The sequence below is a fragment of the Gastrolobium bilobum genome, unplaced genomic scaffold, assembly GCF_033153095.1.
Source record: "Gastrolobium bilobum isolate Gb01-03AN ecotype WA unplaced genomic scaffold, APGP_CSIRO_Gbil_v1 utg8265, whole genome shotgun sequence".
NCBI lineage: Eukaryota > Viridiplantae > Streptophyta > Magnoliopsida > Fabales > Fabaceae > Gastrolobium > Gastrolobium bilobum.
This window is the reverse complement of record NW_026899064.1, coordinates 415,638-432,536: the sequence shown is the minus strand read 5'-3', so window position 1 is coordinate 432,536 and position 16,899 is coordinate 415,638. Positions and strand designations below refer to the sequence as shown.

Sequence of the window (16,899 nt, the reverse complement as noted above, 5' to 3'; positions counted from 1 at the left end):
TAAGAAACACGAGAGTGTTTTGCAAACTGACAATCATCACAAAAAAAGGAACTTGGTTTTTTATTGATAAATAAGTTTGGAAACAACTTTTGAAGATAAAAGAAATTTGGGTGTCCTAAACGACGATGCCACAACAAAACATCATTACAATCGTCTGATAAACATAAAGAGTGATTTGCAAAAATTCTCTTTTCATGAGAATCTTCTTCAAAATAGTAAAGTCCTTCTTCCTCTCTAGCACTGCCAATCATCAGCCCCGAATCCTGTTCCTGAAAAACACAGGTTTTGGCAGAGAATTTAGCAACACAATGCAATTCAGAGGAAAGTTTACTGATAGAGATAAGGTTACAAGTAAGAGAAGGGACATGAAGGACAGAGTTCAGAGTAATATGATCAGAGAGCTTAATGGATCCCTTTCCCGCAATATTAGAGAAACTACCATCAACAGTCCTTATTCGTGACGGGTGATAATAAGGGGTATAAGAACAAAACAAGGATGCATTACCTGTCATATGATCAGAGGCTCCTGAATCAAGAATCCAACGACTAATACGATCAACATGGAATGCCATACCTTGTTGAGCAACATGACTAGTGACCTCAGCAGATTGAGACATCACCTTCTGGAATTGCTCATACTGAGCTTTTGGGATGAATACACCATCGGAGTTTGGAAAGGCACGAGACTCCTCACCCTTATCATCAGAAGAGATTTGATAAGCACGACTCTTGTTCAGCCCCTTTGTTTTCCAGTTTGGTGGTTTTCCATGAATTTCCCAACATTTTACGCGAGTGTGACCACTCTTATTGCAATGAGAACACCATCGGTCAGAACGTTTTGCATCACTAGGGGGACGAGGAGTATGTTTTGCTACTAGGGCAGATACATCGAAGGATTTAGAGTTCTTGTCTCCCAACATTACCTTTCGGCGAAGTTCCTCCCGTCGTACCATAGAAAAAGCAGTTGCAATGGAAGGTAACGGGTTCTGTCCCAATATCCTTCCACGAACATCATCAAGGTCACGATTAAGGCCAGCAAGAAAATCATAGAGACGTCTTGTCCCAAATTGCTACAGAATCTTATATGGCATCCCTCAATTCTCTGACTGTTTCTTGAATTCTTTTTTTTCTTACTGCGCTTCTGTTTAATCATTAAGGACACTTGTTTTTGTTTTGTAAGTGTGTATTACTGCAGTTTGGCATTGGACATTTACATTTGACTTTTATTCTGTTGGCTGCTTCAGGATATGTATGACTTCATGGCTTTAGACAGACCATCTACTCCTCTTATTGATCGTGGTATAGCATTACACAAAATGATTAGGCTTATTACCATGGGCCTTGGTGGTGAAGGGTATTTGAATTTTATGGGGAATGAATTTGGCCATCCTGGTAAGCATATGTGACTTGCTTCTTGTCCTTAGATTCAATAATGACTTGATCAATTATTGAATTTGATGTTATTAAGTTAATGTTATGTTGCTCATTCATTGTTCTGTTCAGAGTGGATTGATTTTCCAAGGGGTGATCAACATCTTCCTAATGGCACAGTAGTTCCCGGGAATAAATTCAGTTATGATAAATGCAGGCGTAGATTTGACTTGGTAAGTTCCTGGTTCCTTCATTCATGACCTGTGTAATTACTACTTTATGTTCCCACTGTTTATGTTATGGGGTTTCAGTTTTTTGAGCACTTCTTTGTGGTGAAATGTGTTTATCTTTTTACGGATGAATTATAAAACTTGCTATTGTAAATATTAGAATTATTTGATTATTGTTTTGTATCATTATTTTGTAATAGTTACAATATTCTAGAAGCTTATTTGGACTTAGTCCATTAGATTTTTTAGTCTCTTTAAATAGAGAATTATTGTACTGTTATTCATACAATTCAATAATATACAAATCTTCTTTTCAATTCTTGCTGAAGATATCATTTGTATACATGTTTGAAGAAGATTAGAAGAATGAGTGCCATGTAACATTTTCTTTCTTGATCCTTATTCTTACCGGTGGTTATAAGGATAAAATCATAAAAATACTAGTTGTGAAAGGAACTAAAGAATGCATAATAAGCTATCCATGGCCAATTAACCTGTGTATATGTGATTGATCTTGTGATTAGGACAGCAAACCCTTAGATTATTACAAACAATTTTATCAGAAAATAACTTTATTTTGCAAAGATTATTTACTTTATAATGGTCCTTCACTCATGTATCCTTCGGATTGGCTAATTTAATTGATGATATTTCTTCGTTTGGGGTTCAAATTAAATCTCTGGCCATGTTGAAGCTAGACCATGATATATTAAGAAAACAAATTACATCATCCAGCAGGGCTTAGTATTTCTATTTAGATTTATTTTTCTTTAAAATTCATGATGTAGGATATAAATATGCTTGGGCTTTTGAATATCTTTTGTAGGACTTTGAACTTTTACTTACTTTGACGATGACAGTTAGCTAATCTTCCTGTGGGATATAAGTCTTTTATCTTCTCTGCTTATATTGTCTTCGGTATGAGGATAAGCAACGGTTATGGAAGAAGTGTGATCTCTTTCTGCATCTTCTTTGCTAATGTTGATTGTTCTAGTTTTCTTAACAAACCTAAATTACAGAAGCAACACGGATGCCACTTCCATTGAAATGTAGTATATGCACGTTTCTTCTTTCTTGAAAATTGCTATGGGATTTTAGAATTGGAGTTGCTGAAGAAGGATGATATATTTGAACTGTTGAAAAAAATGGAGTAACGAAGAAACTAGCCTATATGACTAGGTATTGCAAGTGCATTTTAGTTGGTGATGTGTTGATGGGTCTCATACCACTAGAGCCCTTTAAGAAGGTATATAATAGGGGGCGAAAAGCCCATGTACGGAATAGAGAGTTGATGGCAAAGGAGAATCTGGGAGAGCAGTTGATTACAAAAGAGGCTGCGTGGCAGACTATGAATGGCGAGGAAAATATGCAAGGTAGTGGAAAGGCAGATTCGGAAAGGAAAAAGTAAGATATAAGGTAGTTAGGAGTGGGGGGAAGGATATGGAGTATTTTCACTAAAAGGAGGAGTGTTGTTGGGAGGTAGCCGTTACCAGTGGGTGTGGGTAGTGGTGTTGAATCTGTCTTTGTCCTTTGTATTTTCCAATCGGGTAGCTCTCTGTTGCCTTTTTACTTATTGTTCTGGAAAACTCTGTAATCAGATATTAATAGTGAATCGTTTTCTTCCTTTAAGACTTGTGCTTAATTTACGTTCCTGTTCTATTGAATAGCTGATACCAACAGTATCTTGGAAATTGCATGTTATGAAATTCAAATGAAGTTACTTAGAGATAAACACATGGATGAGAAAGATGAAACTAGCATACATCACAAGGTAGGACAAGATGTTTATTCATAGAACTAAAAAAACCAATAATGATTATGACGAATTGTTGCCTAGTAGAATCTCAGTTTTGTGGCAAAAACTATTAAAACATACGCTTTGTTTACTGTTTGCATTGTTACATTTAACGTTAAAGTACTTGTACTTATTATCAGCCACCCAGATTGCTAAGGCCTCTAGAAAAAAAGAGAATAATTTACCGAGGCAATAATTTCAAAAGTTACAAAAATTATTTTCTCCGTTGCTTAACCAGGGGGATGCAGAGTTTCTAAGATATAGGGGGATGCAAGAATTTGATCAAGCCATGCAGCATCTAGAAGAAAGGTTTGGTGTAAGTATTCTTTTCTTTTTTTTTCAATGAATTTCCCTAATAAAATCTCTATTGGAAAGATTTTTTACTGTGATTTGATGGTTTTGAATACCGTAATAATGGACACACTGTGAAGAAAGATTTTTTTATTTTATATTTCTTCCAAGACAAGCTCTACCTGCATGGTTATTTAACTTGTTATTTTTTATAGTTCTTCAATAGAGTACTGATGTTATTTAACCTAGATTTGTTCCCCATGGGTAGAAGCAGTTAATGAAAAAAAAAAAACTGTAATTTGCCTTTGATGCAGTTCATGACTTCTGAGCACCAATATATTTCACGGAAAAATGAAGGTGACAAAATTATAGTCTTCGAAAGGGGCAACCTCGTCTTTGTCTTCAATTTTCATTGGAGCAACAGCTATTCAGATTACAGAATTGGCTGCTCAACCCCGGGGAAATACAAGGTATTTGTTGTGTATTATTACTCTGGCAAGACTATAGTGGTAACGTTAGAAGTCCTCTATAACAATGCATAGCTGCCATCTGTTATTTCGTCCTGAGAAACATCCTTTTCATCGTTGGTACAGTTAGTCTTCTAACTCCGATCCCAATTTAGGAAAGTGCAGTATGTGGATTAAGTAATTCCAATCATAATGTTAAGGGGAAATGCAAGTTATTAATTGAAATCATTTGCTCTATTTCATTGTTGGTAATACTACCAAGGTCACCAGCAATCAAGCCTATCATTGTTGGTAACTACTCATTCTACTGAGTGTTCTTTGGGCAAGAGTGCCTTCGCCTGTCCACAAAATTCAAATCATCAACAAAGTAACCAGCCCAACAGACAGCTAATTGAAGCTTGGTTTAGCAAAGTTTAGTCAAGATCTATGAGCAAAAGGTCCCCAAATTCAAAGTAGTCATTTTTTCTCCATTTTCGTCATGGATGCTCAGGTGCCATCGTCTGTATCCCCATCTGTTAATTTTCTCAGAAATGGCGGTGTACTTGTCCATGAGAGCACATCTGCTTTTGTTTCAAGGCCACTACTGACACTGAATGCAAATGCTTGCAATAATATTACCAATACTGATATTTTTTTTTTCTCTTTTTATTTTCCATGGTTTGAGAGTATTTTAATCTTGCATAATGGATTATTCTTTTCCTGTTTCCAGATTGTCTTGGATTCAGATGATGACTTGTTTGGCGGCTTCAGTAGACTCAGTCACACTGCTGAGTACTTCACCGCTGTATGGGACTTATCTAAACTTGTGTCCTTGTGTGCACATGCTTTACATTGTGTCTTGTGTGCTTTTACATTCTTGCGGACACGTTTTTTTACCGTTTTGGCTTTCCCAATGGAATAAATAAACACTTAGAATTCTCTTGGGTGATTTTACAGGAAGGATGGTATGATGACCGGCCTCGATCCTTTCTCGTGTATGCCCCTTCTAGAACAGCAGTGGTGTATGCCCTTGCAGATGAAGTTGAACCAGAGCCAGTTGAAGCCTAATGACAAGTTTCTGGTATAATTGTGACAAGTGCGCAATGGCATGGATGCAGTAACTCCCTAGTCAAACTAGCCAACCAACGTCCTGTGGTTTTAACAGGCACTTAAACAGCAGAGCAGAATTAAAGTGGAATGTGTGGAGCGCTAGTTAATCTTTACTGAGGCAGCATACTAACGTCGAAATTTTGTACATGTGCCTTGCTAGGTAAGTTATGTATAGCACACCAAGCTTTCTGTTTTTACATTTGAAGGTTTAACGTTTTGACATGCACAATTCTCATCGCGTTTGAGGAATGTGAATCAATAAAACTACGGTCCACGGACCTAGAATCACTGTACCTATGCACCATCAATCTTCGTAAGTGCATGGTATAAATAAATTAAGATTTAGAAGTTTCCGATGGGCTTTACCCTGGGAAATTATGCGGGAGGCTTCGATAGATGTATTATTTAAATTTATAAGTTGAGTTTGTAGCAATACGAAAGTATATTTTTATGCCGTGCTAATAAAGTAATTGTACACGGTAAAAAAGTAAAAAATAAAGTTAATTGCCTTACTACAAACGGTCGTACCTTCCGTTTGCCATCTGTTATTTTAAAAACAAAATTAATAACGCGACTATGTTCATTATCCAAGGATTAGTCACATAGTCGGCTCAAAGAGTCGAAGCTCGTGGGGATACCGGAGGGAGCCAACTCGTCTCAAAGAGATAATTAGGGTTGGGTAACTCCAAAAAAAAAAAAAGGATGTCTCTTTCCTTTCATGCGATGGGCAAGTGGCAAATATTGATTTTTCATTAAGTGATTTGGAGAGGTTGCAGGAAGCTAAGCTTAAGCTACTCTCTCGCAGGTGATTTCGTGCCGAATTTGTAATAACACGTATTGTGAATGTTACTAGGTAATAAACATAGAATTAATGTTTTTCATGTTATTAGATGATTTTATCTTTTACATACAAAAAATATTTGTGAGTTCTATGAAGAATCATGTGAAAAGAAGTAAAAATATATATATATATAAATTCCACACTTTTACATGTAAGAAATAAAATTATTTTTTACATGAGAAATACTAATCCCAATAAATATTTGCGAAATTCAGGAAATGAAGTAATCTACTTAGATGAAAATATTGGCTCCAGTAAAGCAAAATGTTAATGGGCAACCAACAATTATAACTTAATCACATGTAATAAAGGCTCGGTTCCTGGCCCAGTTCGAAACAACAAAAGTAGTCCATAAAATTGTTACAAACATGTCTGTTCTCCAAGAATGCTCCAAAAGTGGAAAGTAACCCCAAAAAAAAAAAACGGAAAGATAATTGGAGCACCAACTAATTAACTAAATCTAGGTACTAATGAAGCTAGTCTCAGATCCAGAACTAGGAGGCAACTGATGCAAAACACTAGTGGGTGATGAAGTTGACGTAGATGATCTCAGTGCCTCTGCAAGTGGTCCTCCCATTGAGGCCACTTGATTAGCCGAAGTCCATCCTCCGGCCCAATTCAATTGCAGTTGTTCTGTGTCTGGGTCCACATTCCCATTTCTTGGGCACGGATCCTCTCCGTAGCCAGTGGACAATTTCAATGATACATCCGACGAAGTATTTCCGGGCATTGAAATAGATAGACATGTCGCCGAGTTCATCCCGCCAGCATTGTTTTCAGCGTTGTCAGTCTGTTGCAGTGATCGTGGCCAATCATCAAAGAAATGCCTCAGCATTTGACCCCCTGATTTGCCATCCCCACCCACATGGTCTTGGTTTTGGTTTTGGTTTTCAACCAAGACCTTGTCTTCATTCTTGGTCCCAGAGGAACTACATAGGGCCCAGCCATCAAGACACCAAAAATATCAAGCAGAGGCATTTAAAAAAAAAAAACTTATGTGACCGAAGAAATACAAGGACAGCATGATTTCTAAATTTAGTTTAGAAAAGACACGGTTGGGGATAATTTGGCACAATCTTAAGCTTTATTTCCCTAGCATGAGACATAGTGGTCATGCCCATAAGGGTCCGTATCCCATTTAGGAATCAGTCAGCCACAAGGATGAACATATCTCCTTAAATTATTTGGTTCAACTAGGAAAGAAACAAATTCAAACATACTTTTTGAATGACAATGAATCAATCTTTTAAAACACGATAGACAGAAAAGGAAATAAAGAAATTGTTGAAGCAAAGGATGTCCCACTAAATTAGATCAAGCTCGACTAGAAATAACACTTAGTCACCCTTTTTCAAAGCAAAGCTCACTCGCTGATTGTCTTTTATTAGATGTACTCATTATAGCTCAAAGTAAAATCTTAACTAGTGCTTACGCTGCTATCTTTGTTAACTAGTCATTTTAAGTACAGAAAAAGAAAGAGAGAGAGGAAGATTACCGTTCATTAAGGTGAAGAAGATCGAAAGGGGATTTCAGCGAGACAGTAGCCAGAGGCTGTGAAGAAATAATGGAAGATGAAGCAGCGAGAGATCCACCACCAGCGGCACTAGTTGGTGTGGGTAGTTCCACAGGCTTTCTTGAACGGTTTCGACCGCGATGCATGTGCCGCTCGCAGTACTTCTGCCCAACCACCACGTCCCTCGAGCACCGCCACTTTTTCCCGTCGGTCCTCCGACAACGGCCTGGCTCCGGATCCATGGCTCCTCTTCCCCAATACCCTGATTGCAACACTGATCCCACAAACAAACAAACATGTCCAAAAAAAAAACCAAGCCTTTACTTTCCATCGTAACTTGTAACGTATATGCAACAGGCATGTCCAGAATGTAAACTTCGATTGTTTTTTTTTTTTTACTATCATCGAAATAACTGAAACTCTCGCATAAAGAGAAAAATAACAAAAAAGGACGTTTTTGGGGGGGTGTAGAATGACCATAAAACACGAAAAAAATATGTTTTTGTATAGCATATAGAGAATCGTGTGTGACAGTAAAGAACAGGTACTATAGATTGGAGAGAGAAACTTACAAGCAGGCTGATAATGTTGGAGAGGGTGATGAAGGAAATATGAAGGGGAATGAAGAAGGCTTTTCTTGATTGGTTGAAGAAGCTCATGAGGAACAGCAGTACCAGCCAACATGTACCTAAATATCAAAGCCTGCAACTCAAGCTCCTGCCACTGAGCCAAGCTGAAATAACTTCCCATCCCTAAACAGTCATAATAAAAGACGAGTACCAACCCCCCCACAAAGGGAAAAAGAGAAAATGTAAGAACCAAAGAACTGGTGAATCCAAAAGAAAGAAAGGTAAAACTAGCTCATAGCAAACTCAAAAAGTTAGCAGCAGCAACTAAATGCCAGAAGCTCTGTAACCAAACTTTCCTAGTTTCTGTCACAAACGAGAAAAGGAAAAAAAAAAAAAAAAATCTTACTGGGAAATCCGTTAGTAGCAAATGTTGAATCTGACAGGGTGCTGACTTTGCTGTTAGGTTCAGGTAAAAACAAAGGAAGAGCAGATGCAGATGCAGATGACTCTGGCTGTTGATGGGATTCTGCAGGTAGAAGTTTTGGCATCTTTGTAGAATGTTGTTCCGCTGACTCATGCTGGTTTCTCCATTGCTTCAGATGAAAGTCCATTGAGAGAGAGAGAGAGAATAGCAACAGTTATATTAAGCTTGGTTCCTTTTAGCTAATTAACTCTGTTAGGTGTGCCGGATGTGTAAAGACCAAGTTTGTAAAAAGCTTTCGCAGTGACCTCTGTGGGATCCTTTATATCTTTGGCAGATACCTCAGAGAGAGAGAGAGAGAGAGAGAAGATTCTGACAGCAAAGCCTGCAAAGTTTGTTTTGAAGCCAGTGAGAGCCTTAGCCCTTAGAGCACTTGAGAAAAGACAGTCAGACAAGACAGTTGAGAGCAAAAAGAAGAGCTCACAAATAATAAAATAATGGTAACAACTGGATAGGTAGAGAGAGTGAAGAACCTGCGGTCTTTGTCTTTCTGCTTTGCTTTGGAAATAGCACTCGAGGGAGGGAAAGTGTAGTAGCAGCATAGGGTTTCTAAGTGGGAAAAACAAGTTTTTTATTATTTAACTACAAGTCTGTTAACAGTTCAACACTAGAGTGAATAGGATATTATTATATTCATTTGTCTTTTAATGGTTTTGTTTTAATTGAATTTAATTTGCTGTTTCTGTTGGTTTTGGATGAATCTGCTGTCTGAAACAATGCAAAGGCAGAGAGACACATCAAATTGCAGATGAATACTGACATAAGGAGTTTTGATCCGACAGTACAGTTCCATATTGCAGCTAAGCTGATGAGAAGATTTTCGTTATTCGCTTTTCTTGTGCATAGAAGGACTAAAAGCAAAGGAACGAACGCTCTTCAAGGGGAAAGCTTTCTTTTCAAGGTCTATGTTGTATATGCTCAGGGTGTTTTGGAGCTAAAATCCCGTTTTTGCTCCAACATATGCGGTTGGCAGGTGGCAACAGCAGATATTTTGAGCACTATTGGAGCTAGGTAAAGAAAATTACGTTTTGTATTGTTTAATACATGGGATCTATTAATCTCATCTTTGATACAAGAAACCGAAGTCTATCGTTTGTACAAAAAAAAAAAATAATAATATGGATCTCACTACTTTGTTTTTGTTGCATGAGATAATTATCTCATGCAACATGAGATAATTATTTTCCTTAATACATATTACATTAAGGGGGCGTTTGGTTAAGGAGGAATTTTTTGAATACTAGAGAAATGTAATTACTGTGGAAATGGTTGAAAAGTGAGTTTGGTATGTAAAAAATGTTGTTTGGTTGACCGAAATATTACCACGAAAATTTATTTAAATTTGCAAAATCTATATTCGAGAGAAACTTCGCACCTGTTTTTTCACTTCCCCAGTTATCTCAAAATACCACATCTCAAGTGGTATTCTGTAACAGTGAATTTCATCCAAAAATCAACACAAAAGTTATTTTCCCATCTATCCTATTTGCCTAGTATTTTTTAAAAAAACCTGAACCAAACGTGGTATTTTCCAATATCCACTTACACTTTCTCATCAATCCCAAAATAAATCTTCAACCAAACACTACCTAAGAAAAAAAACTACTCTTATGAGAGTAATTTATCTCCAATAGATCTATCGAAAATCGTGATAACCTTTTTCTTTTCTTTTTTCTTTTTTTTTGTAGATGGTGGGTCCCACCACATATGTGTCTACAACATGAGAGATCTTCTCTTATGCAACATTAGATTAGATTAACCCTTACATTAATTATAAAAAAAATTTGACAGAATATTCTTAATAGTAAAAAAATTTACATTTGATCCATTTGTATTCAATAATTCATATTTTTTAAAAATTAGAGACTAGATATTAGTGGAATCAATGATCAATATTAAGAGTGTAACTTACACGGTTGCAGAACAATCCTGAACTTTTTTAAATATAATGGAAACGAGTAGTAATGATAGGGTTAAGTGTCTGTCTTTTTTAAGGACACAATGTGTATTCTTTTATTTTTTAACATTATGTCTTACCAGTAAGACATAGTTATAATACGAAAAATTTCTCTTTTTCTCTCTTCATATCAGATGAAATGATTGAGGGAAGAGAAGAAACAAAAATTGTTTTTATATTATAATTGTGTTATGTCCTTTAAAAAATATTTTTCTCCAAACCATTACATTACAATCTCAACCAATTAACGGTATACATTTATAGGGTCAAACAAATCCTTTTGTTTATTTCTCTCTCCCCACAACCTTTATCATTGATTGAAATTGTAATCTAACATAATATCATATCCCATGTTAATAAAGTTGTAGAAAGTTTCAAATTGAAAAAAATGTTTATTCTCATGTTCCAATTTAGAAAAAGGACAAATTTAGTCTCGTGCAATGTTTTAATAATTACTTGGAATAGAAATAAATGGAACAAATTTCATATTCATCGCTTGTTAGAAGTTTAATGCATGCTCAAACTTGTACACGACCATATATAAGTTTTGAAATTTGAATGATAGAAAGATGCTAGAGTACTTTTCGTTTAGGTAATTTGAAAACTGCAAAGAAATTGATGAAATATTTTCAAGAGACAAAAGATAACAAGCTTTTTTTATAAGGTTTAATACTCTTAAAGGGATAGCATACCTAAATTTAGATTTCAATGGTTGTGTGAATACGGTAAAATCCGCTTATGGTTATTTATATCTTTTAGCACAAAACGTTAGCTTATGAAAGAGTGTGAAAGAATATATAATTATTGCATCCATTGTAAAAGTTGAATTTATGGCATACTTTGACGCCATGGTTTAGGTCAAGTGGCTAAGGAATTTTGGTGTAGTTGACAGTACTGCCAAGTCATTGAAAAATTATTATGATTATTCCATACTAGTTTTGTTTTGTAAAGACAAAATGTATTCCAAAAGTGCTAAGCGTATGAAATTAAAATTGACATAGTAATAGCATGCATTTTTATTTATTTATGCTTCTTGTTTTTGAGTTTATTTATTGAACCATGTTTAATTCATTTTAGATATGGATAATATTATTGAATTTATATGTTTATATTTTTATATATCTATATATATCCGGGTCCACTGGTTTGACCAGTAACCCAGTATCCCGACCGGGTCGATGCCCGGATCGAGTTTAATAACACTGATAAAAAGCTATGGATAAAGGTTATTTTTATAATCGTTTAAATTATGTGAAGAAGTAAATTTTAAAGATCTTGTAAGGTATCAAAAGCATAACAGAGAAGAAAGGAAACGAGAGAAGAAAGAAAGAATCAAGAAAGTCTTTCTAAATTCAGAGAGGGAAAAGTACAATATGATCTAGATAAGTGATACACATGAATATATAGATATCTACTATAACAGAAGAATTGGTTACAATGGTTAGCTAACGACTTTGAGTTTGTTAGGGAGGTTAAGGAGTTTTAACTACACAACTGCATATGTTTATATTCTATTATCCCCCCGCAAGCTTAATGGACTTGGCTGAGAGAACACTGAGCTTGGATCTAAACTCTATAAACTTTGAGTGAGAAATTACCTTAGTTAGACCATCAATAATTTGATTAACAGCTGGGACATGGTGAGCCGAGACAACTTTTTGAACTACCTTTTCCCGAACAAAGTATAATTCCAGTTCAAAATGTATGGTACGCGAATAAAAAAGAGGATTGACAGATAGTCACTACTAAAAAAACATCAATTAGATACAGAATAATTCCGTCACTAAGTGAAATATTTCCGTCACTAAGTAGATTAGTGACGGAATTAGGGACGGACAAAAATCCGTTACATTATGGCTCGTCACTAACAGGTGGAGACAGAATTATGAATCTGTCCCTAATAGAGACGAATTTTAGGACGGAACAAATTCGTCTCTATTTGAGACGGAAAAAATTATGTCACTATTAGAGACAGAAATATTTCCCTCCCCGATAGTGATGGATAAATCCGTTCCTATGATATTATTTTCTGTCACAAATTTATGCATGTGAAATATGTGTAATCTGTTCCTATTAGAGACGGAAGTTGTTAAGGACGGAAGTTGTTCGTCTCCGTTAGTGATGGATTTTCCCCTTCTCTGTTAGTGACAAACAATTTTCTGTCTTTGTTAGTGTTGGATAATTTCATCTCTGTTAGTGACGAATATTTTTCCTATCTATTTGCGTTGGATATTTTTCCCTCTCTGTTAGTGATGGATTGTTTCTGTCTCTATTAGTGAGGGAATTTTTTTTCTCTATTAGTAATATATTGTTTATATCTGTATTAATGATAATGTTTTCCATCCCAATTGATGACATATATTTCTGTCTTTATTTTTCTTTCCTAAATGAAAATATATTACATGAATGAGATATTCTTATAATTTAATTTTTCAAAATCAAATATTCATTAAAAATTTAATTTTTACTGAAAACTAATATTAATTATAATATAATATTCTTATAGCAAATCCAACTGACACAAAATATAAAGTAGCTATATTAAATGAAAATAAAGATCAAATCAAATCCAACCATTGTAATACAATAAGTTTTTACATGAATTCATAAAAAATAACAAATGTTTGAGATAACAAGCAATATTCACAAATGAAAATAAGAAAAGAAAATATGCATACTATCAATTATCATCATGCAAATGAGCATCACTATCATCATCATAATAATCATTTTGTGCATCTAGTGTCGAAGTAGTAGTAGTGGAGTTGCGCACATCTCCTCCTAAACGAACCATCAACATCGCCAACTGCTCTCTCATAATTGCCATCTCTTGGTCTGTTTTCTTTTTTATAAAAATCATTTGTTGCTGCGTGTGCTCATATTTTTGTTTCAGCTGCTCATTTTAGCTGGATAAGCTGGTGACCAAGTCTCTCATGTGATCATACTCATATGTGGAGACTCCTAACGAGCTAGCAGAAATCTTTGTGGACTTATAATTCCACGCCTTTGCACTTAAACCATATATTCGACCTTTCTTGTTCATACCACCAACAGCCTGCAATAATAACACTTCATCAGATTGACAAGTGGATACCTCTGCCCTAGCCACTAATGCATTATCACAATCAGTCCTTCGCTTCAAAAAGTCCTCCTAAAATTACAAAAATTACATTAGTTATCACTTAAGTTTGATTCAATGTCAAATAAACAAAAGTTCTCAAATATCACAATCTCTTCTTAATTTCAGAACCTCCAACATGTGCAGGTCCTTCTCATTTTTATTATTAGTGTCATATCTAATTAAATTCACGAATCAGCCAATAATTAAGCTAATAATTTACATGATGATAACAATCAAATTTTGCTACGTATAGATTTTACTCAGAGTCAATACAGGATAAAAATTAATGGCTTGGTATCCTAGAGAAGCTTATAAAAATGATGTAATAAAAATAATATATGAATTTCAATATTGCAACTTAAACTAATCATGCTTATATAAGGAAAGGTTTACCATTTGGAGAAGAAAAATCAATAATATACTCAGATCTGATAGATATACCATTTGGAGAAGAAAAAAAGGTTTACCTTTGGCTTGTATGTTTCTGATTGCTTCTATAAGGAAAGCTAGACCAGCAGCATAGATGAAAGCAAAAGAAGATAGCTTCAAGGGTGCAGTGCAATGGAAAGAGCATAGAATCCTTCCAACATGCTACAAGAAAGTATAAATGAATGAGAAAGTATAATAATTATCAAAACACAAGAAAAATTAATCCACCAAAACACAAGACATCAAGACTGCATGAAAAAACAAATCTTGAAGATATATACTAATCAGCGCGTTCACAGTTGGCAATAGCATACATAAAGCTTATGGCATTTTAACACCCTGGTATCATACATAGAGTATTTTTACCTTCTTTCAAAAGACCCAAAAATTAAAAAGAAAAAACAGATAGAGCAACCAAGACGTTATCTTTTTGTGTTAGGTGGCTTGATAAACCAAAAGGATTAAATATAAAGAACAGAAAGAAAAAATTATGTGTACCCGCGTGTTGAGAAAAGGGATGGTTTCAAAGGTGGAATGATAATTTTGAGTGGCAGATCCCGAAACTGTGTTGAGAAGGGGGATGGTTACAAAGCTGGAATGGTGGTTGTGTGTGGTAGATGCAAAAGTGATATGGGCAATGAAAATGGTGAGAGATTAAACTATGAGCGCAACAACTAATACACGTTCTTGACTAACAAAACTAAAAGGCGGGAATCAAGATTGGGAGGTGGGAATGAACTAAAACAGTAAAAAACATGGGAATGAAGTTTTGGAGGGATTGAAAAAAATAATAATGATTATTTAAATAATATCTCATACAATATGGATTTGATTGTCATCTCTTTATTTAGTTCTTATCTATATAAAATTTTCAATCTTGTGTGTAATTTATGAGTTTTGTTTTTAATCAAATTGTAAAAGCAATCCAAAAATTAGAGTTCGCCCGCTTTAAAAAATGGCAGGAATAAGCATGCTTTAATAAGTTAATATTACGATCCAAGTTCACTTTTTTAAAGCAAATAAAAATCTTCATTTTTTTATTGGAATATCTTTTGCAATTTTTTTCAACGACTTATGCTTGTTAAGCGTAAGTTTATAAATGCTTTCAGTATCTAAAAGATAGGGAGGTGGACGAGAAATTAGGGGGATGATGTGAGTGGGAAGTTATCAAATCTTATCTTATTTTTTAATTATTTTTTAATTTTTAATACAAGTTAGATTTTCTTAAATAATTTTTAAATGATAACATGGGTTACCTTTTAATATGTTTACACATGTTTTTCGATTAATACTTTTTGTATTTTTTTTTTTGGTGAAAATTCTTTTTGTATTTAATTATTATGTATTTCATTCCACTTTCGGTTAATACTTTTTAAACGATACCATTTTTTAATACTTAATTTTATTATGTATTTGATTATTATATTAATGTAAAATATAAAATAGATATTATATTATATTAAAACATCTGGATGTATAAAATCATAAAGAATTTAAATTATAATATTATTAATTAAAATATATTTAAAATTAAATATTAATATTATTTTACAAATACTATTAATATTATTACGATATGAATAAAATTTAAACTATTTAAATTTCATTCATGTGATAAGATCTCTATCTTATTTTTATCCTATCCGAATTCTAATTCAAAATTTAAATTAAGATAAGGATCTAATTCTTATTTAATCTAAATATTATATTTAAACTTTACAAATACTTGATCTAATTCTTTATAAATATTATATTTAAACTTTACAAAAATTATATCCACTTAGCACCTGCATGAAACTATCTCATAGGTTCTACATTATACTCTTATAGGCCCAAAACCATATGCTAGTCCAAGCCAACTAAGTGTTTATTTGGATCCTCTCTCTTTTAAACTAAAAGCTACTTATAAGCAGAAGTTAGGCCAAACATGTTTTGAGAAAAGCTCTTATAATGAAAAGCTCTTTTTAATAATGAAGAAAAAAACTAAACGCCGAAAGCTCATAGGAGGAGCTTTTTTTCAAGCTCTTATCTACATTTCTTTAATTGTGTGCATTTTTTTGAAATGAAGAGCTATAGAAATAGAGAGAGAGAGAGAGAGAGAGAGAGAGAGAGAGATTTATTAAAATATGTACTTTTAAGCTAAAAATTTTAAGTAGTCACCAAAAAACTTTTAGCTTTTTTTTAAGCTCTTTTGTTTTATCTTTAGCTTATAATTAGTCACTTCTAGCTTAAAAAAAGAGAGAATTCAAATAGGCTATAAGTGATATAGGTATATAAACTATTAGGACCAAATAGCCACTGATATAAATAAGTATGGGCTTACTAAACCCTTTTAGTAGGATTAACATGATCATACAGAGTATTAGCAATACTGTGTGGCCTCAAAGCTAGATGAACGATCAAGTGATCAACCTTACCCATAGGGTTACTGTGCCAATCCATCGTTTCATCTCGTTATCCATCTTCAAGTCAAGAGCAAGGATATCATATCAACTCTAGAATGACTGGAAGTTAGCTTTTACAGAACTAGGAGTCCTCTTCCATAAACTCTAAAGATGGATTCATGAACTCCTTTATAATCCCTTGTGCACGGATTCTCAAGTCTTACGGAAGTCATTCAAGTTCCCCTAGTCTCTTGTGGATAACTTATCTTTTGCAGAGATGATGAATCCTATCGGCTTGTCATAAGGGTGGCAATTCAGGTCAACACAACACGACGCGACACAAATTTGACATAAGCACGAA

At 34.4% G+C, this 16,899-nt stretch overlaps 2 protein-coding genes across 4 annotated transcripts in view; one reads left to right on the top strand and one right to left on the bottom strand.

The window, feature by feature from the left end:
• Positions 1-5,694, top strand: part of LOC133286784 (1,4-alpha-glucan-branching enzyme 1, chloroplastic/amyloplastic) — a 50,603-nt gene extending 44,909 nt beyond the window's left edge. For 2 of the 3 annotated variants that reach the window (XM_061484233.1, XM_061484232.1), the window contains exons 17-22: positions 1,245-1,392; positions 1,504-1,604; positions 3,635-3,712; positions 4,002-4,157; positions 4,864-4,938; positions 5,091-5,694. In XM_061484233.1, coding sequence (XP_061340217.1) covers positions 1,245-1,392; positions 1,504-1,604; positions 3,635-3,712; positions 4,002-4,157; positions 4,864-4,938; positions 5,091-5,201 — 669 coding nt within the window. In that variant the 3' untranslated portion in view covers positions 5,202-5,694. The other variant, XM_061484234.1, reaches the window with a different exon arrangement.
• Positions 5,695-6,538: 844 nt separating this feature from the next.
• On the bottom strand, positions 6,539-8,777 carry LOC133286833 (growth-regulating factor 3). Its single transcript, XM_061484332.1, has 4 exons — positions 8,573-8,777; positions 8,170-8,349; positions 7,580-7,871; positions 6,539-7,013 (listed from the first exon to the last, which is right to left on the bottom strand). The coding sequence occupies exons 1-4, from the start codon at positions 8,775-8,777 to the stop codon at positions 6,545-6,547; spliced, it is 1,146 nt and encodes a 381-aa protein (XP_061340316.1). The 3' UTR covers positions 6,539-6,544.
• Positions 8,778-16,899: the final 8,122 nt, after the last annotated feature.